The sequence below is a fragment of the Gobius niger genome (genome assembly GCF_951799975.1).
Source record: "Gobius niger genome assembly, chromosome: 18".
Lineage (NCBI taxonomy): Eukaryota > Metazoa > Chordata > Actinopteri > Gobiiformes > Gobiidae > Gobius > Gobius niger.
The window spans coordinates 17,213,225-17,240,590 of record NC_136869.1 but is presented as its reverse complement, the minus strand read 5'-3'; the positions used below and the strand labels follow the sequence as shown (position 1 = coordinate 17,240,590).

At 41.9% G+C, this 27,366-nt stretch overlaps 1 protein-coding gene across 1 annotated transcript; it reads right to left on the bottom strand.

Moving 5' to 3' along the window:
- Nucleotides 1-695: 695 nt before the first annotated feature.
- ctdspla (CTD (carboxy-terminal domain, RNA polymerase II, polypeptide A) small phosphatase-like a) lies at nucleotides 696-26,048 on the bottom strand. Its single transcript, XM_079576486.1, has 7 exons — nucleotides 25,559-26,048; nucleotides 11,813-11,979; nucleotides 8,579-8,680; nucleotides 3,476-3,532; nucleotides 2,947-3,039; nucleotides 2,659-2,844; nucleotides 696-1,536 (listed from the first exon to the last, which is right to left on the bottom strand). Exons 1-7 carry the CDS (start codon nucleotides 25,632-25,634, stop codon nucleotides 1,411-1,413), a joined length of 807 nt encoding a protein of 268 aa, XP_079432612.1. The 5' UTR covers nucleotides 25,635-26,048; the 3' UTR covers nucleotides 696-1,410.
- Nucleotides 26,049-27,366: the final 1,318 nt, after the last annotated feature.

Here is a 27,366-nt window from a genome sequence, read left to right as displayed (position 1 = left end):
AAGTGCAACAAAAAAGTATCATCATTTTCGACACAAGAAAAGTGTCAGAAATGTATACAAAATGTGACAAAAACCCAATAAAAAAGCCCCAAAAAATGACAAAAATTAGATGAAAAAGAAAGAAAAAAAGTGATGACAACGCGGCAACAACGCAAAAAGATCCATTTCGATCAGTTTTTGGGTCTTAGCTTTCAAATACTCAAGTGTTACTCTGGGCTATACAAAGTTTTTTCTATAGGATAAAGATAAATCATAATTGGGTGTGTTGTGGGTATGTGTATATGTTGTTTTTTGTTGATCCCTGTACTATGTACTTTGTAATATGACGTGTACCATTGTGATATGAACATTTTTTATTGTAATGATTCGGGGGTGGTCGCTCATAAGCTTTTGCTCCGGCCCACTCCTTCTGAGCAGAACGATTACTGCTCAGACAAATAAATAAACTAAACTAAACTATAGGCTGTGAGCGCCTGTCGAGAAGCTTTTAAGTTCGGGTGAAGTCACAGAGTTTAACCGGCCTCTTGATTGGGCACAGGGATTAAAGTGTCTCACCCATGGACACAACAGTAGTAGTTTTGTATTTCCTTTTTTTTCTCCATGTCTCAAAAACTAACCAATAACTGAGCTACTCCACAAGAGGACAAAAAAAACAACTCAACTGAAATCCATGAGACAATGTGACAGTGTGCAAAATTGCAACTTTAATAATGTTGTACAGTACACCGTTTGACAGCATCCTTTACACCCAACACCCTTTGCCCCAATAAATAGAATATCATATAACCTAAGCTAGTCAATACTGTTATGTGGACACTTATTGTTGGACAGTAATTTCATCACATTTAGTCATTTCATTTTCAACATCTTGAAGAATGTACAAGAACTTCTCCAGCCACAAATCACATAGAATCGTAAACATCTTTGGTCAATTCAATATCACCAATATTGAACAAGACAGAATTCAGATTTGTATTGTTTGTTTGTACTTAATTTGAGAGATTTTTTTCAATAGATTGCAGCATACAAAATGTGCACCCCATTCACGTCAGCTCAGTAATGAAGGCACTTCTTTCTGTAAAATGAGGAGAAGGAAATAAAATCACAGTCATTTGAACCAAAAGGTCAGAAGGGAAACGGCAGCCTGCATAGCACAGCTCAACTCAAAAAAACTCAAATTGAACCCATCGGGAAAGCAAAACAGTGTAGTAGTGAGACTGTTTTTGGTAAGTAAAATACTCAATAGTATTGTAAAACGTCCTTTATCTGTTAGAAAAGTACTTAGAAACATTATACTATACATACAGTAATCTTATTTGCAGTGGAAGTCCTGTACAGATGCTTGATGGACGCATTTCTCCAAACATAGACCTCAGTATTGTCCACTTAAGGAAGTCCGTGGTCCTTTCGCTACCTGTTCCTCAGAGTCTGTAAAGAATTATAAACGTCCTCTTCTTTACTTAAGCTCTCGAAATGTGGAATGAGGTCCAGCAGTTCAGTGTCGGTCATGTCATCGAACCACGACTGCACCGGGACCTGGAGGAGAGACAAGAAAGACCTCATTATTATTTCGATCAAGAAAAGAAGCCAACCTGACATTCGTATAAAATTTAGCGCAATAGGTGATGTGTGGTTTGAATATAGTTATACAGTTTGAATAATTAATATCTCGAATGCATTAATGGCAGAACTGTAATAAAATGTCCAACAATGCCTCGGGCTCAATCCTCCTCGGGAAAGAGGCATAAAATATGAGATAATTTGCCTCATAATCAGATAATGTTTTGATTTGTATTAAGATTGGTTCTTAAACCTATTAGAGGAACTAGAAGTGTAGTGGGTCTTAAAAAGCTTCTGTGAATAGTAGCGAAATGTCCTCAACTCAACCAATCCCAGTCCAGTCGATAATTTCAAGACATACAAGTAATCAACTAAATAATTACTGAAGAATAATAGAGTTAAAGATTAGATTGTACCTCATTTGAGCAGCAGCAAGTGATTCCTCTATTACTGCCACCTCCACTAATACTATCCCGCCTTTTGCAACTACTGTTGTTACTGCTGATGATTGATTACAATAATTACTGCTGTTATTGCTGCTACTCGGGCCAGGACTCCCCTGAAGAAGAGATTCTTAGTCTCAGTGGGGCGTTCCTGGTTAAATAAAGGTCAAATAAAAATAAATAACCACTACTACAGCAGCTGCAACTGATACCGTCTCATTGTGAGGTTCACCAGGAATTGTACAGTGAAGTACAGGTTTTCAAACATTGTCGACTGGAATGGGTTTGTGTTGAGGAAGTTCTCTCCATCAGTCAGTTTTATCATATGGCTTATGAGTGAGAACATGTCCGGGAGGAGAAATTCTTTACAAACCGGATCTTGAATGGATCTAATTCATTTACAAATGGGTTCAGAGAGTTTTATTATGTAGCTGTCTGATACAAATATCAGATGCATTTCTTTCGTATTGAGCAAATCCATACACACACGGAGTAGAAAAAAATAATAATTACAAGGGTTTTAACAAAATTCAAATAAATGAAAGCAAAAATGTCACAGAAAGTATCCAAACAGCAGTGTTCAAATACTTCCTGAAGCCACTGTATAATGTCAGAATGGGCCACCTTGCACCCTCCCCCTTGTACGTGGACTTACTGCGTTCTCCGGGTGGAATATGTACGAGGCAGGTGAGTTGTCTATGATGATGACTTTGCTGAGCTCTCGGCCCAGACGGCTGAGGTCTTTGACATAGTTTCCTCGGTGGAAAACACAGGATTCCCTGAAGAGGCGTGCCCGGAACACGCCCCATTGGTCCAGCAGGTCGGCCACGGGATCAGCATACTAAAGCGGGACCGGGCACAGACACAACAGTAAGATAAAAAAGAAAAAAAGAAAGAAAGAATGCAGCACACTGTGTGAGGCAGGTGAGGTGGAAACACAAACCTTGGCCAAACTAGCAGTGAAGAGCACGCATTCAAACAGCTCTCCCATCTTCTGCAAGAACTCATCCACGTGGGGTCTCTTCAGCACATAGACCTGATATCACAAATCACAAATCAGCTCACATAGACAAATAAAACCCTTTAACAGGACCATGCTGCTTATTTTCTATCCAGAATTTATTATATAGAAAACTCCTGTCCTTCAAATATGCCATTTAAAAGACACAATTTAATAAAAACCTGACTGACTGGCCTCTGTCATGCTTTTAAAGTGCTTAGAAGTTAGTGTGGTAAAAAAGCTCATTTTGTTGACAGTCACTGACACCAAGTGCAAGTAATCAAGAACAGGCCAACTGAGACACAGCCTATCCTGGATTACTTGAACGCAGGGACAGCTACATACATGCAGTATTAGCTTTATGGATGACAACTACACTTACTTCACAGGCAATGAATCTTCGAAACTTTCAAAGACGTTCCTACAATAAACAACCAAAAAGTGTCCGATTTCACTGCAGTCCTTCCAATACCTGATGAACAGTGCCATCAATCTCCACGGGAACAATGAAGTCTGCGTTGCTGATGGGCTGCAGAGGACAAAGAGGAGAGGAAAGATTTATTTTTACAGTGCAACCTGGGTGAAATATGACTGTGCTACAGGGCCCAGGAGGTACTCATGCCCCTCTCTTTCGTCCAGTGTTATTATGTTGAAGTCCTGGTTTAGTTGTTGTAAAATATTGCTGACCAAATTGTTATATTATTGTTGTGACGATATTAGGTGACGCAATATCCACATGATATCCATGTCACAAGAAGCCAAAGAAACAAAAAAAACAAATACATAAATATATATTTCCCAAATGAAGGCAAATTTTAAGCTTGCTTTTCTTCTGAGTAGTAGTTCTGAGTACTTTTAAAGTTTTGAGTTGGCACAATTTGCTAAAAAGCTAAAGCTAAGACCTACAGAACTGATTGTGACTTTTTGTTGTGTTTTTGTCACATTTTTAAATATTTTTTGTTGCGTTTGCGGCTCTTTTCTTGTCTGGTTTTCATAGTATTTTTCCCAGGTTTTTTTGTTGTCTTTTGTGTCATTTTTTGTTGCTTTCTCCTTCGCTTTCTGACACTTTTTTGTCATGTTTTCATCGCCTTTTAACTGTAATATTGTTGCTTTTCCGGCACATTTTTGTTGCTCTTTTGTGACTCTCTTTTCAGCCTCTTCATCACTTTTTAATCATGCTTTTGTCGCTTTCATCCTCGTTTTTGTTTTAGGTAAAACCAAAGGTTGGTTCAGGTGGGGGTAATGAGGTAAAAAAAATATATATATTATCACAATATTCATGACAGTTATAGTCTGAATACGTCCCTATATTTCCTCACATCTTATTCCGAGATGCTCTGATTTATATTATTTAGAAAGTTTCACTTGTGCTTATTACTGTCAGACTGCAACATAATGAAATACAAGTAATTCAAAACAAGTATGAAAACATCCTGAACCCACACTGTAAAAAAGCCCGAGGCAGAGTAGGGATGCTTTATGCGCACTGTGGTTCCCTGTGCTCCAGTTCTCAATATCACAGCGTTAAATAAAAACCCGGCAAGACTCCAGGGAGACGCCAGGAGCGGAATGGCACACGAGCCGGCGCGCAGGAGGACCGGCGTCGACGTTTGTCATCTTCAAGGAGGTATACGGGGAGCGCGGAGAGGAGCCGCCGAGGGGAGGATGAAAGGGGCGAGGTGGGCGGTACAGGTGACATTTGGAAACGATGTGGGAAACAGGTGTCAGAGTAACTTAGGGCAGAATCTTAAGATAAAAGTTTGTGCTGTTTCAAATGGGTTCAAGCGCGAAAGAAGGTCAGGTCAAAAGAGGGCCTCAACATCAGAGACTGTACAAAATATAAAAGTTGAAGCTTTTAAAATGTTGTAGCAATACTGTTGTTATTACAGCGTTCGGTGACGCAATCCAAATTTCAAGAATCATCAGTTTGTCTAATAATATTCAATCCCTTTCAACCAATTTCTTTTCTTTAGTAAATCATTTTCAGACTCCATTATGCATTGGAGGTGACGGTTTAGTTCAGGGCCATCCAGCAGAGGGGGTGTTTGCTGTAGGAATACTCATTGCACTCTATGTGATCTGTCTATTCGCCCACTCCACAGGATGAGAAAGAAACAGAGCAGTTGTATGAAGCCCTTGTGAGCCAGCCTTTTGGACGGTCTGGTTCTGACAACCCAGAAGACATTGTGATTGTGACTCGCACGAAAAGAGCGAAGGGAGCCACAGATGGAGGGAGGCGATTGCTCTTGTGCCGAAATCACTTGATCGACTGAAAAAAAACAAAAAAAAACACAAAACAACGCAGCAGCTGCTCGGCGCGCGGCTGCGGAGGGGCTTCAGATATGGAGATGGAGGAGTGAGAGGAAAACAAACAGCGAATGTGCGGAGAGAAGGGAAAACAACAAGGAGCGGGGAAGTAAACAATAATGAAGGATGAGCTGCTGTGAGATTTGGAGCTAAAGTGGTGGCATTTCCTTTGTACATACATTATCTACATGGCATTTCAGTCAGGCTACAGCGCCACCCCATGAAATTATTGTTTTTTCAAGAACCACCAGGCCTGGATCAGGAGCTATCTAAAAGCTATTTAAATGCACAACTAAAGCGTGAACAAAAATGTGCCGAATGAAAACAACAGCAACAAGTCTAAAATTGTAGAAAATCCAATGCACCCCTTGGCTAAACATCATGAGTCCGCATCTCCTCGACTCAAAACCGGTTTCAAACAGACCACATTGTTATTGCACCACCGAAACAGATGTAGGTTAGAAAATATTCACGCAGCACTTTGGTTGCGCAACTTTGAGTCTTGTTATCCCACCCACCCACACTTCATCTTTTTGCAAATCCCTATGCGATATTCCTAGAGAACAACTGCGTTTAGCACTCTGATTCAAAATGTGTAATAAGAACCCCAGTGGTTCCCAAAGTGTGGTCTGAGGGCCCCTGGACAGACACAACATGGAAGCCTCAAAGGTTGCAGATTTATGGAGAAAAACATACCTTTTTTGGGGTGCTTGTCAGATTTTGGATCTGTATTGTATAAGGGTCTGATTTACTAAGCGTTTGCAAACAGTTTCTAGTGATAAATCAGGAGCATGTAAAATCTCATGTGCTTGCTTTAAGTACTATTTGCAATTTAACACCTGGCTCAGTAAATCGGCTCCTAAATGTTTACTTGAGCCAGTGCAGCTTATGCATGTTTGTAATTTATTTATATGGTATTTCCATTGGCCATCTGGAAATCCGTGCAGCTGTCAAAGGCTTTTCGAAACAAAAAAACAAAAATCAAATTCCCCCTCCTGTCAATTACGTACCATGCAGCCCGTGCTCGGAGTTTAATATATATATATATCCATAATTGCATTTCTCGCTCACATTTGCTCGAAGCTTGTCAAAACACCGATTTTCCAATCCAATGCTATTATTACGCGCTGTGTTGTTTATAGCCACTTTAACACAATCTGGAGCTAATCCTCGAGGCTCTGGGTTGATCCTCTCATCCATATCATAAAGACGCAGCATAGGATGTCATGCGTTATGTAATGCTGCTATTTTCTGCCCATGCATCTGTGCTGTGTGTGTGACACGATCCCGCTCGGATTTACTGGATTTTCCCATGTTGAGTTGCTACATCATGCTTTTTTTATATATCTACAGATTTCACAAACAAGATTTTTTTTTTTTTGGTTCAAGCGGATGTGCTGCAGGGTCAGAAGGGAAGTGAAAATGCTGCGTGTGGCTCTTTTCCTATTCCAATTTAATGAATAAAAAACATTTGAAGGGATCCTTCCATTTAAAGTACAGAGGGCTCTTCTATTACACTAATAAGTGGACTTTTTGGAAAACGCTTTGCTTTGATCTGCTTAGTAGGAGTCTTGATCTAACTGAGTTTGGTGCAGTCTTAGAACTGGGTTAATCCTGGGTTAGATCAAGTAAATTCATCCTGATTCATCCATTCAGATATAAACCTAGTTCCATCCAAAGCTCGTCTTTGCATAATCCTGGTTTAGCCCTGGCGTAGTCCTAATTCAGGCTCAAATCAGGCCCTGGAAAGTTGTTATTCTGAAGGCTTCATATTTTCTGAACTTGTAGTCGTACAAAAACTTTGACAACCAGTGCTCTACACGGTCGATCAAAGCGTGAAAGCAGCGGCCAGGCCAGTTTCTGCCTGGCTTTGTTCATCGTGAAACCCAAAACCTTTCGGAGTATATAGGCTTTCGGGATTTCTGGGAATTTCACCCGCGGTCATTTGAGGCTACAGAGCAACGCCCGTGTATTTGTGGTCCCGTCCCGCTGCCATGAGACTTGCGCAGGGCGGGTCCCAGGAATGTGTACATTTTTTCATTCCTTACCATTGCAAACCAGGAATGCGTCGCTGTTCTGCCTGGAATTAACTATTGGGTTGCCTTACGTAAGTTACAGCCAGGTTCAAGTTCAATGTTTTTTTTTTGTTCAGATTGTGCACAGTTTGAGTTTCCTGCACACACACAGTCCTGATGGTACGGACGTGTTCATGGGGAGGGCTGGTCTGGGTGAAAAAAGGTCCCGAAGTACACGTACAATTTTACGAATATTCTCCAAATTGTCCCTGTACTATGCGAACTTCCATATTTAACTAACGCTAACAAATCTATGGTGTCCTGATATATGCAGTTTGAACGGTTTATTATGGGATTTACAACTGTGAAGAACATCGTAACATAATCTGCCTAACCTCTTAATCCCCGCCTTAACCAAGCACTTTCTCTCGAGTTCGGCTTTACCTAAATCTGAAGGATTCTAAACTGGAGAGTTTACAGTCTATAGGCCAGTGCAACGCCTCATTTGAAAGCTAAGACCTACAAAACTGATTGTTTTGTCTGAAACTGTTTTGATGCTTTTTTGACATGTTTTTGATGCCTTTTTGTCAACTGTTTTGCTGCGTTATTGTTGTTTTTTGTTGTGTTTTTGTTTGCTTTTTCATGTCACCCATTTTGTTGTTCCTTTGATGCATTTCTTCCAGCGTTTTCATCGTCATTACGTCTCGTTTTTGTCGCTATTTTGAAAATGTGCTCGGTTAAGTTAAGGGGTTAATTCCATAGCGCTTCAACAGTAGAAAAAGAAACAACTAAAGTAAACCAGATCACCGTTATCTGCTTTTTAGATTCTTGGTAAACATTTTCGCTTATTATTGACTGTTCACATGTTTTTGTCAAATACTGATTGAATTCCAAGGTACAGCTTCAATTCAAATTTCAAAACTACATGTTTGTTTGACCGTGAACCCAGAATGAACTTTTAGCATTAATCTCCAAGTGGTGGGATGAATAAAACCTGTCCGTTGCCATACCGACAGTGCACTATGCTCCTTAGCCTCCCTGCTTCTCCTGAGATACAAAGGCCTAAAAGACGCACATTCTCGAGCTGTTTACTTTCATGTTGTCATCACATTCACTGTAAAGAAAAGCACCTTCAGGAATTACTTCTGTGTAATCCTATTAGCCCCACGGAGCACAGGAAGAAACATGACACATCTTAAATAATAATAAAAAAGCCTGGTGGTTTGAGCTTTTATAGAGTTTCTGTGGAATACCTTAAAAGAAGAGTGCACCAGGGTCTCGTCCAGGTCGATCACTACACAGTTCTTTCCGTAGTCCGCTATACTGACCTCCGGGAGCAGGAACTTGGCTGGAGGCTGGAGGCGCAAACACACATAACATCAGCTTAAACACAAAAATGCTACAGGAGCACACATCTGATAGTACTGAGGATGCAGAGCCGTTGAATCAAAAGCGGATGTTTGACACAGGATGTCCACGTTTATCCGGGTTTGGGAACGGGGCTTCATATGTGTTCTCCATTTGAAGACAGAGAGGCATTAATTGTAGCTGGCATTAGTATTAAAATCCCTGCCGCCCAACTCTGTGTGACTTCATGTTGTCTAAGATGAATGCCTTATGGGTCAGGAGGAGACACACCTGTCCCCTGCCCTGTGTCCCGAGGTGACAGGCTGGCACTGGGCAGATGGTCAGACTGTGGGACACAAGCGCAAACACGAGCTAGATGCTATAGAGGTGAAAGACAACCAATTTTTGTGAATAGACTGTGTATTTTGGATAAGAATTTCTCCAGCAGTTTACATATATACTATTTTTAAAGCAAAACACTGCCAAAAACCTCAACGTAAAAGGCACAAAAGACACATGAGCCATACAGGTGAAACACAAGGACTTGGTCAAGGTTAAAGCTCCTGTATTAGCGCTTTTCCAGTCTGCCAAGGGTAGGTTGCCAGTATTTATCATGTGCTGTGGTGGGACTACATGCTGATGTGCAATGGGTACAAGTCCCTGGGAGCAAGGACACTGAGCGACGTCCCGCCGGGCCGTGATGGATGAGATTTACACATGCACAGCAATACAGGTCGGGCCGAGAAAGAGAGAGGGGGTGAGGGAGAGACCCAGTGGGGCATTGGCATTCGCCGGCACTTGCAGCGTAATCATAAAAGGCTAGTTACACCGTCATAACCTGAGCCGCTCTCTCAGGAAACAACATACTGTTTGAATACTAACAACTGTTTACCCATATAGCAAATTATCTTCTCTGATTTCTTTTTTTTAAGTGACCCTGCTGTCGGTGATAAATAACAGAAACTATTCTGAATTAGGACATACATTACTAACAGGTCAATGTATTGCACCTAGATAAGGGTTGATTCACTTGATCTACAATCCTGTCATTGAGAGGTGCTGCCTGTCTATTGGTGGTGCAATCTGAAGCCTGACAGAGGCATCGGATGCTGATTTTGTGACTCTAGACCACAGGTACCACAGGGAAATGTTTGGTTATTACCATATAAACAAATACAAATTCAGACTCCAAACAGATAAGGTTTCCTCCAATGCACTACGCCATTGTGTCTATGCTTTTTAATCAAAAACTAATAAGAACTAACAAGCTGAATCTGTGTTGATCACTTCACCAGAGAGGACAACATATGTATGATTTTGTCTTGTTATGTTAGATGCAGAGATGTTCAACTAATTTTACATAGAAGGTACAAAGTTCAATGGTAAACAAGACAGAGGCTGAAAAAATATCGGGATAGAAGGAAATGCTTAGTTATTATAGATCAGCCAATGGTCAGGAGAATGAACAGAGAAAGACCCGTGAAGAGAGACAGAGGGTGCAGAGAAAGAACCGCAAAAACAGAGAAAAACATCAATATTTGAATCAGCGGCAGACGCACACAGACAGGGAGAGGAGAGCGGAGGACACATAAACTCGCGCCAGTCGAAAACAAACAGGGCTGCCATAGTAACAAATACGGCTGGCCAGCAATCCAGCAACACTACACTGTGCAGGGAGGGACGGCGCGCGGGCAGGATCCCAGGTCCAAACCAAGGCTTACAAGGCTTTTTATGGGCAGGTTCGCCAGGTTCAGTCTGAATCAATGCCATTTGTCGAGGAGGGGTCCACAACGGGTCAGTCCTGGCCACATGTGTAGGGTCTGTGAAGGGGGGAAACATTCCTCAACGCGGTGAAAAGTATGAATGGGTAAACAGACAGGGAAAACATGGGGTACGTTTTGGGGCATTTTTAGCAGCGAGGTTTTAGCAGCGAGGTTTTGGCAGCGCTGTTCAGTGTTTGCTGAGAAATGTCTTGTTTTGCATCACTTTGCATGTTTGTGTAAGCTCGCCGTCGTTTTGGGGTTTTCCACCGTAGCAAAGGTTTTTAAAAAGTAGTCATTTGTACTTGGTCTCACTCACACACACGGTCTAAAGGAGTACTTACAGTGTGCACCTCAGAAATGATGATCGCGTTTTATTACTTAAAGTGTCTATGTATGGACGGCTGAGGACTGTGCCGATCAGGATTTTGATTTCGCCTGGTTGCAGTGGGAATGAGAAAATTAAAATACAAGCTTTCACTAACAACATGCTAACAAATCAACGACGCCATAATGAATACACTTTGCGAGCAGAACGACTCCGAAAGGGTTCGATGATGCTTTATGTACTTTTGAAAATGTGGAGGACAGTTTCGCGTTCAAGCTATTACGCAACACGGTGCAGAAAAAACTTTGGGGAGTACAAGGAGAAACAGCCTGGGTAAACAGACTACTCAAACCAGTATGAACAAAGTGAAATCCACAATCCCTTTGCATGTTACAGTACATTCCTCAAACCTCAAACGTTCTTGTAAAAAACGGCGCAAATCAAAACATGCACTAAACCAGCAGAGAGCCAAAACATCCTCAGGACAACGCTGGGACAAACCCAACCCTTCCAAAACCAGGATCTGGACAAAACCGGTCAGCAGTAGTAAGTCCGTGTGTTGTCAGTGGCATGACTTTCACTCATTGCTTCAGCTGCACATGTGGATCCCTTTGAGTGCCTCGGCGGGTGTGATTTTGTGCGTGAGTTTCGAGTGCGTAGGCTGATATCGAAGAATGCGAGTTGGGAAAGGAGCCCGTATTTTCGAGCAGTAGATGGTAAACAACCTCCGGGGTTCAACGGGTTTGAGGCAGCTGGAAAAATTTGTGGAGGGAAAGAGAGGGAGAGAGAGAGAGTGCACAAGGAGCAGGAGAGAGTGGGGCCTCAGTTTAAGATGAGCGTGCGGGAGAACTTTAACAAGCGCTCGCTGTAACAAGCGCTACCGGATCGCTTGACTCAAACTCGGATTTCTCTTGTTAAATTATTTACTCATTCCCACACATAGATGTCACGGCTTAGTGTGTCAATTGTTCTGAGCTGCACCTAGTAGAAAAATAAGAAAGTTGTCCCTGTGTAAAACATCATCATGGCAATTTTATGGGACCGTGCCTCACCTTGGGCGGGCTGCCGTTCTCCTCGGGCGGCGGAGGCAGAGAGTGGCTCTTGTTGTTGGCGGACGGAGGCTCGACGTGGTAGTCATTGTAGTTTCGGAAGCAGCAGAAAAAGGGGCTGAAGATGCTCCGGCTGCGATGCTTCTTTAGGCTGCTGTTGGACTGGGAGACTGCGAAAAAAGCAAAGAAAGGAAAGAAAATGTAAATAATGAAATAAAAAGCATTGTTGACTAGGCATTTCGCAGACTCTTATGCAAATACCAGCCAAATGGTGCTCTGAGTAGCAGACGCATTCACTTTTGAGTCTAATTATAGTGGAAACTGGAAGCACAATGGACAAAAACAGCTCTTAAGATGTAGCATCAAAGAAGTAAGCTATAATTCTAAAGCATCATATTTACATAAGAAACATTAAGACTAGACTTTAATGATGTCACAGTGGAGAATTAATTCACTTGTTTCAGCAGCTCTTTGGAGCAAAAGGCCATGTAATAATCATCTAAGTATTGCAGACAAAGGCGTTGACTGCATCTACTGCAATACAAAAGCTCACTTGACACTTGACAAGTAATTCCCTGAACACTACAGTGCATTTTCTTTATTAGGACTAAAATCAGGAGAAGAAACACTTAAACCTCAAAATACTCAGCATAACATTAACATTTTGTATCATTCTTGCTGTGAATGACAAATATTGTTCAAAAGAGCTTGCGTGAGGCCAGTGCTTTGGAAAGGGGGAAATAAGGTTTAGGGAACTGTGAGTAAATCGGTTTGTGGTTTGGCGTTCAATTGAGACATTAGGCCTACATCTACAAACAGGAAAACCTCGTCTTTACATCGCAACCACAATATCACATCTAGGCAGTACAAAAATAGTATTGCAACAATTCTTTACTGACTATGAATAAAACATAACCTCCATGACACACATAATAAAACGTATGTGTGGCAGGACGGCTGAGTGCTCAAAAGCTCAAGGGAGAAAACAACCTGCATATATAGGTCTCTGCTTACATCACCACCCTTCACTGTCTCCGAAGTGTCCTACTTTCTCACATGCTTTCCCATTAGCGCGGCATTAGGGATTTTCAGATTTGCTTTAACTATAAGGACAAATCTGACAAGTCACAAACGATATTTCAAACGCGGGTTCTTTAATTGCTTAAGAGGTGATTTAAAACAGGCAGAGTCTTTGAAGTGTCCTCGGGCCCACTCGGGTAAATGATGGTTTACTTGTCCCCTGCGCTGGCATCTTGATAGGACTCTACTTAGGATGCTCCTTGAATCTGACAGCCTGCCGGCGCTTCCTCTGCTTTGTTCTCTGAATCTTTTGTAGTACGCTGTGGTGGTTCCTCCATTCTGATTTCACAGAGACCTGTGTATTAGAGAAATAATAAGGCTACTCAATTGTGGCTTAACTAAAATGTAAAAAGACATAGGTTTTTTTTGTGTGGCATTTTTGGCACGCTATTGACCTGAAAGATTGGTAGTCCATGTCTCATTGTATGTGGCACATACTTTGGGACAATTATTTTTTTATATTAGCTCCAAAGTACATACAGACATATGAAGACACTGAATGACTGCAGCAGATGGATCAGTCAGTGCAAGTCGGTAAATTTGAAGGGCTCCAGGCGCATTTGGCAAATAGTTTCAGAGATTATGCAATTTATTGAACACTCAGAAGATTATGAAGGATACCTTTCAGTGATGAAAAGGTAAAGACAATTTACAAATTCGACCGCTGCAAGTGAAACATGTAAAGAAATATCCATTTTGCTCATTTAGTTCCCCTGTATATTCTACGAAGCTACGCACCTGCAAGTAACAGGTGGCCTGTTGTTGTGGCAGCAGCGTCCCAGATCTCTCTGTGGATAAACTGTGGAGGCTCTGTTGTCTTTTGTTCATTGTAGTTTCTTAATTTTAAGACTCTTAGCTCCTGCTCTGTTTTTCTGACAGCCCACCCATCCTACCCCACCGCCTGCACCACCACCCTCTCTAAAAACATGGCACTTCTCTATACCGCTGACAAAAACAACACTGGGTAATGCATATGCTTATGCATAGCTGTGTGAGTCATCGACGAGCAATGTGTTCCAGCAGAGAAACGATCATGTTTAAGTTGATGAGGACTTGTCTTTCACTGCCTCGGTGGTAAAATACCAAGTGAATTACCAAACCTATGCTTCTCTTCTCACATGAACATTCAGGATGTAGGGATTGTGAGACCAGAACAGTTCCACCACCCAGTCTTTTCATGGTTTGAAAATGGGAAAAAGCTGATAGATCCCAGCTTTAATGTGTGATTCTTTCACCACTGCATACATAAAATGACTTGACGCCGAACACACTGTTTCAAATGGCTTTATCCAGGAAAAGCCCCTCAGTGACATGAGTCCAGAGCAGCCCTATATTATACACCAGTGCGCTTGATTACCGCCCTTGATGTGAGCTCTGTGAAATTAGCCCTCGCTCTACGGGGCTGTAAAGTACGTTAAGTAACAACTATACCTCGTCAATCACTCCCGCCTCGTCCGGGCTCCCTGTCACACGCTCAAGCCCCGGCTAACGAGGCCGGAAGAGGCGAAAAACGCAGGAAATTCTCTGCATTCCTGACAGGAAGAGATAATCGGCCCATGACCCGCAGCGAGCAGCAATGCCATGCTCCGAAAGGGGGAATATGATCTGAGCTTTAGCTGGAGATGTTTGTGCAGGCCTCTCTGACTGTGGCTTTAATAGTACAGAAAGTCAAAACACGGAGGGACAGAGAGGGGCTGTGTTTAAATATAGCGCACTGCTCCTTATGGCGAGGAAGATGTTTTGACATTTCAAGGCAAAAGACGCAGTGATTAAAATGACAATGGGCAAGACAAACTAGCACCAGGGGACATGGAATATAATAAGCTGTTTGAATGCAGAAAACAGTTCTGCTACGGAAAGAGCCCTCATGTGAAAGCTGATGTATATGTGTAGAAGCAAATACCATTAGGCTTATGTATGTAGCTTGCATATTACATGTATGTTTACAAATAATTCCCTGAGTACAAGAGAATTGTTGAAATAAGAGAAACCAATTGCTTATTCTTATTTGTCACAAGGTGCTCCACATGGGACAATTTTACAATCACGAATATTGCAATAGGGCTGGGCAATTAATGGAAATCACGATCTCTACTTTGGTCAATCTCAATAATCATTATGGGTTGTTATAATCGTCAGGTTTAAAGCCATTTCTTTGGCAGAAGAATGTATAGTTTTGCAGTTTGGATGCAATGTTTGGATGAGAGACTTTTGTGTGTTAAAGGAATAGGCCACTGTTTTTACATACTGAGATATATGAACTGTATTGTAAGGCGTAATAATACCTTAGGAGCACTTCGACGTCCGCCCAGTAAAGTTGAAGTGATCCTAAGGTATTATTACGCCTTACAATATAGTGACCCTTTTTATTGGCTTAGAAAATGTTTAATTTTGTGTACTAGACTTGGATGGTGTAACTTTTCATGTAACCGTATTTAAATAGAAAATGTGGAAGAGCTTGGTCGCTTCTAACTTCACCCCAGTTTGGAGCTATAGGAATATGCTGGGAGAGGCTAAATGCTAACAACGTCTTTGGTCTATTTGCGTGACTGAGTGCACACACAAAAAACAGAGGGTTACGCATCAACTCGTCTAAGCTCAGGGAAGAACATATCTCAGTTGTGTAAAAATGGTGGCCTGTTCCTTTAAAGGGTAATGGCGTAAAGCATTTGTTTTTATTTGCATTAAAGGCGTGTCGAAGTTCATGAATCAGCTACATGTATTTACTTAATTATGAAAATGGAAAATCTAATCGAAAATCTGTCGACATATCGTCCAAATATTGCAATATTTCACACAACCATTTCAACACAGCATGCTCATTTGAATCTGAACAGAAAATATTGACTTTTTGCTGCATGCGTTTTGGTCGACGACACAACAAAGGGAAACAGTGCTCGCCTTTGTGCGTCCCTGTTTAGTGGCAGTTGGCTGAGCAGCTGAGCAGGTAATGTGTACAGTCGCTGGGGGGCATGCGCGCGGATGTGACAATGTGCGCCTTTAATAATTCAGATGGAAAAGCGACCTGGTTTAAAGAGCTTGACCAAGCACTTAATATACAACCAAATACAGTACAACTACAACAGCCCTGGAGTCAGCAGCGGGGTGTACTTCATCCTACTTAATGACTATCCAGAGGCTGTAGTGTAGTCTGTCCGGGCGGGAGACGCCATTTCACAGATTATTTTCCTCCACCCATCGCAGAGATTGGGAGTGGAGGGTTATGCATGCAAAGTAGGACCAGCTGTCTATGGCTTATGCAACTGCACATGAGATAACACTGCCTTACTTGGCGGCAGATTAGGTAAAAAAAAGAAGGAAAATATGATTGGACAGTGAATGGACAGGTATTGCGCCTCTGCAGCCTATAGTGTGTGTAGTCGGCAACAGCAACTGAGCGAGATTCTGTCCATCATGAAGCAGAGGGGAGTGCGAGGTGGAGGAGGAGGAGGAGGGGGGGAGAGAGGGGTGTCCTGTTGGAGCTCGGTGTCAGCAAAACAACTGCCAGGGAATCCCAGAAGTCGAACAGTGGAGTATCCTTTTCATGTCAACTTCAAAGTTACAATTCCCAAACAGTTACACGATATCAGAGAGAAAGCTTTTACTAAGGGCGCGCAGGAAAAACAACTTGTTACCTCGACCATTTTACACTCCAGAGCAGCCGATTTGAGTCATTTTAAGCAAATACACTTCAGAGCTCCAAGTTTAAGAAGGGAAATAATCAGTGGCAAGGACTTTGGGGCATCCTCCCTGGACAAAAGTGTTCAAACAAAGCGCTGTGGATAGAATTTGGTCACGTCGCCATGGCTGAACAAATACCAGCAGCATATGCTTGAACTTCAAAGCCGATCAAAAGTGCAAATTTATTACTGGCCTATCTCTAACTTTTTTTTGTTCCATCCTCTTTTTAGACACTTCTGTAAAATGTACACTCATGCATAAGTATTTCCCAATGTTGCTTCCAATATTTCTACACCCTTTCTGCGCTCATTTGGTAAAAGGAGTCAAACGAGCGTCGGTTGTTGAGTTATGAAATGTGTTCCTATTTTGTTTTGACACTCCTAGTCCAAAACACTGAGGACACTGTTTAGAATGAAATGATCTAATTGCATACCCGATATAACAAAGGGCTTTAAACGCATTCTGCTGTGCATGAGAGCGTGCGGCTGAGGCCCATGTGACCCGACACGTTCCCCATTTGCATTCGCGGCCGCGCTCATCGTTACGCCTGTGATCATCGGGCAATAATAGATCCGTGTGATCAGATAAACCTCCACGGACAGCTGAGCGCGGGCTGCGGTGGTACACTCCGTCCTGCCAAATAATGTCTTCACCCCCCCCACACACACAGCCCTGAACCCCCCCTCCTGTGCCCTTGTGTTTTTAGTGTAGCACCACCCTGACTACTAGACAGTAAACCTGACTGCATGAGCTTATGTAAGGGCAACAACAAGTCAAGACGTGCTGCGCAGCTTTGTCGTTACAAGCTGCAAAGTGTTTTCATCCTTTATTCCTACACTGCTACTATGAGAATAGGGATTTGCAGGTATTACCACAGATGCCCCTCCTCATACAGCTAGCCTATGATGTAATGTAAACTACTTATCCTTCTGCATGCTGTTAACTCCCGTTTACCTGTTACCTAAAGTAATAAGTGTGTGCGTGTGCTAAAGCAATACAATTTACAAATGGAATGGCCACAATTCATAAATCACAAAAGCTGAGATTATTGAGGTAAGACAGTGAACAAAATACCAGGTATTAGGTGGGGCCTCATCCTAGATCAGACCGCTACAGAGTGAACATTAGGGTTGGACAATATGGCAAAAAAAATGGATTCATCTTAGACACACCTTCTATACAAACCTCAGCTCAAACAAAACATTTTCCTCCAGCGTCATTTAACGCACAAACATCTCCCATTGTCTCATCAATCTCCAAAAGTTGGTGTCTCTGCCCAAGAACTGGCATCAAACCTGACGATTATAAAGACCCATGACGATTATTAAGACTGACCACCAAAGTACAGACTACGATTTTTATTAATTCCCCATCCCTAATGGATATAACAATGTATGGAATCCTTAAGCCTTTCTATCTTCTCTCAAATGTGAATCTTTCTTCATTCTGAGGGCGATATCTTCTATAGTCCTACTGGCTCAAATAAAAATGGCACAAAACGTGAAACACTGAGGTATTGGACCCACAGAGTAATTACACCGGCGTCTACTGCATCTCATCAATATCCGAATGTAATAAAGCTGCGGTCCAAAGGAAAGTGGTGTTCTCTGGGACGTGGCCAATGCAGTGACATTGGGAAGAGTCTTCATTGTGCGGCATTGAATTGTGAAATCTCCATTCTTGTCACGAACCACTTTAACTCCGCTCCGGCCAAATGCCAGCAGCAACTTGTAATCAATATCTCAAACTCCAAAAGTACTTCCAGAAGTGGGAACCGTAATAATCCCACTCCCGAATGAACTTCTATGGGAGCAAATAGACCGGCTTATCTACACAACATCAGGCGCCATTAACTTCAAATTACATTTTCTGGACAGTGTGGCATTCCTTGGGGACCTAAAATGCTCATCTTTTGGTCATTTACCAGGTTATTTTTTAAACTTTTTTTTGGTTTTTGTTATGTTTTTTGCTTAGATCAGTTAGTTAAAAACATTTTGACAACAGTGATAGTTCAGTCGTGAAGCCTAACTAATGCCATTTTCTTCTCCTTGTCTTAACGCCTGTGATCCTGAGTAGCGTGGGTGCTCTTAAAAGTGCCAGCCAGCCCTCCCTCCTCTCTCCGCCTGTCGCCCCTGGGAATGTGACTCCACTGCTCCTCTGCTGCTTCTACTGCTGCTTCTCCAACATTCTGAAGAAGATGACAAGCATCGGGGAATTAACCCACGGAGAGAGCTCGCCACAGAAATAATGATGGGGGATCTGACTGTGGAGTTACGCAACATGGCAGCAATAGCCCACGATGTTTTGGGGCTGGGGCTGTTCTATTCTGATCAGCGCTGGCATGCTCAAGCCCCGGGGCTCAGGGAGTGATGGGAAATCCCGGCTGTCTTTTAGTTAACCCTCAAAGGGCATTTTTTGAAGAGGCATTCTCGCCGGGTTTTGTATCAAGGCGAGCAAGGGATTTCAGGTCCAAGCATCACATGAGTGGGGCTGGGTCAAAAAAAAAAAAAATTCCGGTACTTAAACGATGCTTGGTTTTTGATACCGATACATGGACAACACTTTTTTCAATACCTATACTAAATGATTTGTCATATAGAACCATATAACAGATTAATAGTGTTAATTTATTAATTTTCCTTCCACTTAATGTCTTTTGCATCATTTGTTTGAGGTAAAACAACCAAAGAAAGTTTTTCTTATTTTTGTAATGTTTTTTCCCCAAAATTTTCCATATTTTTTCTCTGATTTTAACAATTTTTTTCCACAACACTTTTCTTTTTTTTCTTTTTTTACATTTTTTAGCATATTTTTCCCCAATTTTTCCCCAAATGTTCAGATTTTTTTTCTATGTTTTTCTACCAAAATGTTTCCCCAAGTTTTCCCAAATTCACCCCAGTTTTTTTCACTTGTTTTTCCCCATTTAAAAATAAATACATTTAAACCTGTATTTCACTTTTTTTATTTCTTTTTTTTAATTTGATGAACAGCATCATAGACTGTATTTTTCTTCTTCAACACCAGTAGTACCTAAACTTTTTTTTTACGATACCAGACTTGTATCGTTGGTGCCGTACCCAACCCCAAACATGAGCTTCCCATTTAGTGAAGCCCCATTGTGAAGCAACCGGAGAAGACGGCATTAATTTGTTGTTTCGGCTGAGATTTATTTTTAAACTTCCATCTCTACATTTGTAAAAAGCCATAGTTATTATCATTATTATTTTCAGACTTCGTTCTCCCTGTGTATCTCAGCACACAGGCGTTCAGTGTCCGCCAGTGAAAGAATCCTATTAACAATGCTCCAAAAGCCGCCGTCCCATGAGCAAATGCCACCGTATGCTCCTCATCTACAGAGCGCCTCACACAGGGGGGGGGGGCAAAAAAACAAGTCCAAACACACACATTTTGGCTTTGTCCCAGGATGTGATTAATTGAACATCCCGTTAAGCCAAACCCACGTTGTCAAAACAGATCGATCTTCCACAGTGGAAAGCTAAAGGGTCAAGGTTGGTGCGTGCTGCTAACTTTCTCGATCCACGTACAGACGTATCTACCTATAGCTTGGCAAGCTTTTATGCCAACGTTATCCGGCTGGCATTCATCACAAGTAATTGGCCGTCCACCAGGGAGATCATGTGCCCTCTATAACGGTTTTCTGTCAGCTCGATCTGAATGATGCCGCTCGTGTCGGTGGGATATTTGGCTGAGGAGCATTAAAAGTCTATGCATTTTTTTATTTATTTTTTTCTAAGACAAGTGCGGAATAGGCAAACAGTAGCAGGACACAAAGGGGCTTTTCTTTCGGCCCTCTGGAGTAAAGGTGAATTCTGTTTGACTGCAAATCTCCAGGGGTCAGGAGGAAGTAGGACGCGGTGTGATCGAGAGTCATGGGAAATGGCAGTACCGAAGCAGGAAAAAACATACATAAACAAAAAGTGTGTGACCTACATGCGTCTTCTTGTGTTTCTGTTTTAGATTGCTTCTTGTGTTTGGTTTGTGAACGGATTAGGTAGTTTAGACCTTGCTTTACTTTTATCACAGGTATAGCCAAACGGGTTTCAAAAAATTATGACCACTTCCAAATGCTTTACTTGATAATCCACTGCCAAAAAAATAGCATTGTCTGTCTGATCATTTTTGGTAGGTAAAACATTATTCCTTAGTATCATAGATATTTCTTCCTTGATAAATCAAAGCCTTAAAACAAACTACAACAGCAGAGCAAGGCCATAAGTTAAAGGTTCCCAAAGCGCTGTCAACCGCATGGCCCAGAGCGACACACACAAAAGCAGACTTCAGAAAAGGCCATGTGTGCCCTGTAGACCCAACCCTGTCTCTGACAAAAGATGCCAGCCAGAAGAAAGAAATGTTTCACTTCTGAGGGTTAGCCATGGGGTACAGCCAGCACTTGCTCTTGCTCATACACTTGGCCTGAAACTCCAGAAAGCGCTTCCCCTTTTCACTAAAACAGCGCGTTGAGTGATAGCACGGCTATTCCCAGTGAGCTACAGGAGGGAAGAAAGCAGCAGCCCACACGTTTGGGAGGATGGATTGCAATACAATTACATCTCACTCAGTGTCGACAAACCACAGGAGCACAGCCCGCCTCGTTAATAAGAGCCCCTTTTGGGTTTTCGCTGCTTTAATAAGATCTGTAAAATACTCAATTATTCTCTCACTAGAAAATCTTCATTAGCACAGAGGAAAACTGTTTGACCAGATATGTTATGGAAATATATGGTAAAACATGCATTTGAGCTTTGGGCAGCCCTTTTTACTTTACTTTTGAGGAAGGAAACTACCAGTGATTGACACTTTATGACCCACAAACGTCAAGAGAATGAAGTGCTGGCATGTGAGCCATGGGTACTCAAGGCTCAACTAAACGGGAACAATACAATGCTTTCATTCAGTGCCTGGAATATTTTTCTATCTATCTATTTGTTTTTACACTGAGCCAGTTCACAGAGAGTTATGCATTGCACACAGAGCCTTTTGTGCAAGTTTAGCTGTCAAGGAAATGTCAAGCCTAGCCCCATGAACTGGATAGAGTGGACATGATGTATGTACCTTAAATCACAATAAAACCAACTTTATGAAGCTCAAAATACACACCCATGTACTTCAACAAATGAACCTTAGCTACACTTCCCAGAAATCTCTCTCTGCCACAATCAGCATGAGCAGGTGGCTCCACGGTGGAGTGAGCTGAGGCTCTCGCAGCAGCCTGGAGACCAACCTGAGAGTGCACACAACTGCATCTGAACATTTTTGAAAACACAAGGTCTCTGCCAAAAGCCACATAGCTTTGGACGTAAGACAAACAGCCAAATAATTAGCTTCTTACAAGATTACTTTTCATTTCTCCATTGCTCCAGGCTTGGTATCATCAGCAGAAATCCTATTTTACAACTGCAACGATCGAAAACCATTCAGTCCAAAGATAATTTTTTGACAAGACAAAGCAGCAGAGTTGACAGCCCTTAGATAACACTGAAGGGCACTTAATGACTTCCGGGGTGGACTGAGGATGTAAATATTGATTTTGCTGTACCCTCCTGCTAAATTTGTCACTGCTAATTGTTCAACCTCTATTCATCCCAAGTCAAGACCGGTCTATGGTCATTTCATTAGCGTATAACTCCAGTCACCGGTGTGTGGCCTGAGAATAATCTGTATCATGGCTCTAATCTCATTACAGTAAAGGGCTTTGGCATTGATACCTGTATATAAGCTACTATTGCATGAGTAGAGATTGTAACGTGACATAGACCAAGCTGCCCTTTAAGTTGAAATGCTCTTAGCCTTGCTTCTTACAACGCATTGCATCAGATCTGAGTGCACAGACTCAGCCAAATGAAAACAGAGATTTCTGTTTCCTTTGAGAGGCATTAACTTCGGTAAATTACCTATTTGCAGGCCCCATGTGCAATGGCAGTAACACACTTTTTCAATCAAAACTAACTTCTATGGCTTATAAGGATTGTCAGCATCACTGGCCAATTATTGCTGTGTCCAATCTTTCTAATTCAGTATATTTTACTCAACAATTGGCATGCTGAAGTCTGTATTTGTTCAACTTTCATTGTTTTTTATGCTATGCCACATTTATAGCAATCATGGTTTCCGTAGTTTCACTTTCAACAAATACAGTGCGTTTTCTGCAGTGCACTCATCATGATTCCACGCATTGACTCATTTCAAGTAATCCATTATGCATAAAGATATCCGCAGCCAGACTCAAAATCATACGGCTAATGAGCTACAATGCCGCTTTGCCTCGGATGAAACTGATAGGTCTGTGAAAAATGGCCGCCCAGCGCTGTAAAATATTCAGTATGTGACTGCGCCAATGGCCGGGGCCGCTCAGACGATGTTCAAGAGACAGTGGATAAGTCATATAGTCTTCAGCGCGTCTCTGAGTGGGATTGGAATTGGACTTGATCTTGACAGATTAATTGTCAGATTCCACACGTCACGCGACAGGGATTAAATGCTGGAGAGACCGTGACAGAAAAGAAAGTGTTAGAGATTAATGAGAGAAAACCAAATCAGGGCGAACACACGTCGCATCATGAAAATGTCCAAAGTAAGTGTCATCAAAGTCTTTGTGGTACGTTACGGGAAATCTTTGTACGTTACTGGGTCGTCACAGCAGATCACCAGTCTATGCAATTTTTATGTGTTTGCAACTTCTCGTAGATTATAGTCATTTATAGTATCTAAACAAGGTATCAATACTTTTGTTTTTTCTAAATTAGGCCTTGATGAAGATCTTTTGCAGAATGTTGGTGACATTTGGACCCTAGCATTCTGTTGCAGTATTGAACCTAATCTCCACATTTATGAGTAGGCTGTGCAGGCACAATAAATTGACAGGATTCACTGTATAGCACCTTAAAGGCACACTGGACTACACTGTTGACATCAGTACAAAACATGCTCCCAATGACCAGCTCGGCACAGAAAATGATATTTTTGCAGTGGTTAATCAAAAAATGGATAATCTCCTATTCTGCTGACTTCAGTCGACATCTCCATGGAGACGAGCTGGAGACTTACCCACTCCCAGTAAAGTTACAGTCATGTTTTAGCTCATGTTTGTTTGTGTATATTTCAATGATGAAAATATCTGTCATGAAATAAATGCCTGTATTTAAATTTTATTTATTGGGTAAAATTCTACACAGTGTGGCTTTAATATTTGTGTAATTTCTTAGTATCAAAATCAACTTTGTAATTGTAGTGTATATGTGCAGTAGCAATGTAATTTGAGAAAATCTTAAAATATACCTATGTGCCTATGTATTATTATTATTATTGAAACACATCTTATTGTTGACTTTTTTAGAACAATCCTCCAGTTTTTCAATATTGTGAGCCAAGTTACATCTTCAGACAGTCCAGTACATATTGCTTATAATCCCAGTCCTCAGCGGGGCAGCGATGACTCAGTGTCGGTGGGAGTCGGCGCAAGGTGACCTTTAACACAGCACTGTGAGAGGAAGAGGGGCCGTCCGTGTGGCCTTCAGGAGCCCTCCGGCAGCGTGGGACATTCGAAGGGAAGCCGTTGACTCTGGGGAAGCTACTGTACAGTTTGTGAAGTGCAGGGAGCTCCACTCGATGTTAATCAGGACTGAAAAGCCCCGACACATGGAGAGGATTTGTCACTGTGTCAGCACATGGTGAAGTGGTGACTCTTTGAACAACAGTAAAAATGTGCTTTCAGTCGGGCCTTAATCTGTGCAACAGCTGCTCTTTCACTTTGGGAGAAACAGTCAGTCATACAGGCTTGGAGCAGCATGATATTTTTTAGAAATACATTGAATATCATTATTATATGTTTGCTAATGTTTGGGCCCATTTAATATACAAGGAGAAATCAATTAAATAGATCTAAAGCATTCATTTTGTTAAATCAAAATCAGTCAGTCATTTTCAGACCATAATTAACACAGATAATTAAACAAAACTTACTTGACTTGTTTTCAGCACAGTAACAACAGGGTAATAGGATGAAAATAGCAGGGTACAGAGAAAACAAGTCTTATTATAATGTTATTATTATAATACCAAAAAATACTTTTTAAGTTATTACACTTTAACTTACTAGTCTGAAGGTACTACGGTGTAATTACTGTGCTGTAATATAAAGTATAATAATGTACTGCATCACAGTCTTACAAGCTCGTAATCCACTTCCCATTTGGGGTAAGGCACTTGCAGTCACAGCTGCCCTGGGTCTGACATACATGACAGCCAACGTGTGCCCTGCAACATCCACCACAAATCACACTCACTCCTCACTCATGCATAGCAAAGGTTGGTGAAGTGCCTTGAATAAGAAACACAACATGCACTGGTTGGAGCTGGGGTCTCCACTCACTGTGCTGTCTCACAGTTTACTGAACTGCAAAAGAAATTGAAAATTAAGCTGTACAAACCAATGGTAAATAACCTGTTTAATGGGTGCAGCTGTGGCTCAAGGCTTCAAATATGGAAATAACTGATCCACATGTTGTTTTCCTATATGAAAATGAGACTCTTATCTAGTAACATCAGGGACACAGGTGATTACACATCTGATAAAATGCCTGCGGTGGTACTTAGAGGAGCATATCTACAAGTGAAGCATTTGGGGATGTTGCTGGTGCACGGAGGCGCCTCGTACCCGCCCCCTGTAGTAAACCCAGAGTAATCCACAGATGAAAAATGTTACTAAGGGTCTGTGTTCTTTGATAGAGGATGCAGATTATGACTTAATGGTTGTGTTGGTAAAATAATCATTCTATTGCATGTGGTGTCGAAATGCAGCCTCAGCCTATGTTTCTGCCAATGTGAACAATGGAGGATATGCATAAAGCAGCCAGAGCCAGGTCGTCTCTGCGCTCCGATCAAGCAGCCAACTGTGCAGCGTAAACAATTCACAGCTGCGCGGGAAGGCTGCACACATACACGAAAACAACTGAATGCAATGGTCCTCACCTTTATCTGGACTTGAAGAATTGCTCTCCTCCTCTTTCGGATTTGCGACCTGTGTTATTATGGACGTGTTGTCCATGGAAACGAGATGGTCTGCACCTTCGGCTACACCGTTTTATTATTCCTTGGCAAACATCACCCCTCGTACTGTCCCCTGGCTGCGCACAGAGCGTCCGCTGTTTGCACCATTAAAATCCCATTTTAGTGGATGCGGGCAGTCCCATTTCCCCAGAGCTCACAAACAACAGGAAATCTGAGTGACAAGGATCGGCCACAGCGCGTCCAACATTTGAGATGCCAGTCCGAGAACGAGGAGCAAGAGGCAAACAAAGCGTCAGTCCCGCGTACGAGCCGTGTGTGTCCGCTGTAGCTGTTGCAGGCATAGCCCCCGCCTTCTGCTGCCGCTGCCGCTGCTACTGTACGCTCCCTCTGCCTCTCACAATATCAGCTGCGTGATACGAGAGGTACTGTTACGTATCCGCCAGAGATGGCGACCGTGCGTCCTCCTGCCACAGGCTCTGACCACAAGTCAACACACACCTACGTTTAGGCTGCTACTATTCGCTGAAAACAGATTTGGATCCTATAAAAACGTAGGTATAGCTTTCTCTTTTACATGCTATAACATTTAGGTCTAATAATTTCAGCAAACATTCATCTATGATCGAATCAGGTAAAAATAAATTGAGGTTGCAATTGTTTTGGGTGTAATTCTCCTTCACTGTTTTCTTTGTAGACAAATACAAAGTTAATCCTTGATTTGTAACAACAGCAACATGAAAAGATTTATTTGCCCTTTGAAATATATTTTCAACAGACCTGCTACACAGGCCTAATATGTTATACAAATAAAAAAAAGATTTATTGCCAAAAAAATCCTGTATTTTAGCTTTCACCTAGTTTGATAAGATGCCTTGAAAGCACGTTGCTCATGTGCTCAGAGTGCACAGTGATGGGAAAAGGCCTTCAGGTTTGCAATCTGGGAATGAACTCCAGAATGAGTTTCAATTGATAGACTTGTGTCACAAACTTTTTTATACCACCCCCAGATTTTGAAACAAACTCTCTCAGATGTTTTGAGCGTATTATCTTGATTCAGATTATTTTATACGAAAGTAACAATTGTCTTTGATTTTGCTTCTTGACCAGGACACTGTTGAAAAGGAGACTTTTATTCTCAATGAGTTTTATGGCTAAATAAAGGTTTTAAAAAATGTGTCCCCCTACTGGCCTCAGTTCCTTTGTGGGTGTCCAGGGAACCTTGAATGCGCTGCTGATTGAGGGACTGTAGAAAAATGGGCCCACACAGAGAGGGGGCTTGTGAGGGTTCTTTGCTTAACTACACTGACAGCATTCATAAAACATTCAGAGACCTGCTGGCTTAGAGATAAATTGGCTTTATGACATGACATGAGTCTTCACAGCCTATTCAAATTATCTTTCAACAGATTTGGACAGGTTGTGCTAACAGATAGGGCCTACAAGTTAAAATGGAAAATGCTTGTACCTTGAAAAAGATGCACAAATGTAAAAATAAGCCATGTAGAAAAACTCCAGCATTCAAGTTGAACTATTCTCATTTACATCATCATCCTTCTCCTCTGTTCATCTTATCTGTGTGGAGTAACCAGTGCTGGGCCTGTGTTATCAGATTTCAAGTGGCCATGCAGTCAATGCATTGCAACCTGATAGTGCCGCTCAAGTGCCCAGAAGAGATTGTGATTGTGCGAAGTGCAGAGACACTACCAGTGTTGTGGTGTCAACTGTGCATTATAGATTATTGTAAACAGTAGTGGGACAGAGGCAATGGT

Excerpts from the sequence above, each read along its gene's own strand:
- ctdspla (XM_079576486.1), bottom strand. The coding sequence starts at position 25,634 with ATGGACAACACGTCCATAATAACACAGGTCGCAAATCCGAAAGAGGAG. Across the intron at positions 3,533-8,578 it reads TGGTGCACTCTTCTTTTAAG|CCCATCAGCAACGCAGACTT; the intron begins GTATTCCACAGA and ends TGTCCTCTGCAG. Across the intron at positions 2,845-2,946 it reads TCACTGCTAGTTTGGCCAAG|TATGCTGATCCCGTGGCCGA; the intron begins GTTTGTGTTTCC and ends GTCCCGCTTTAG.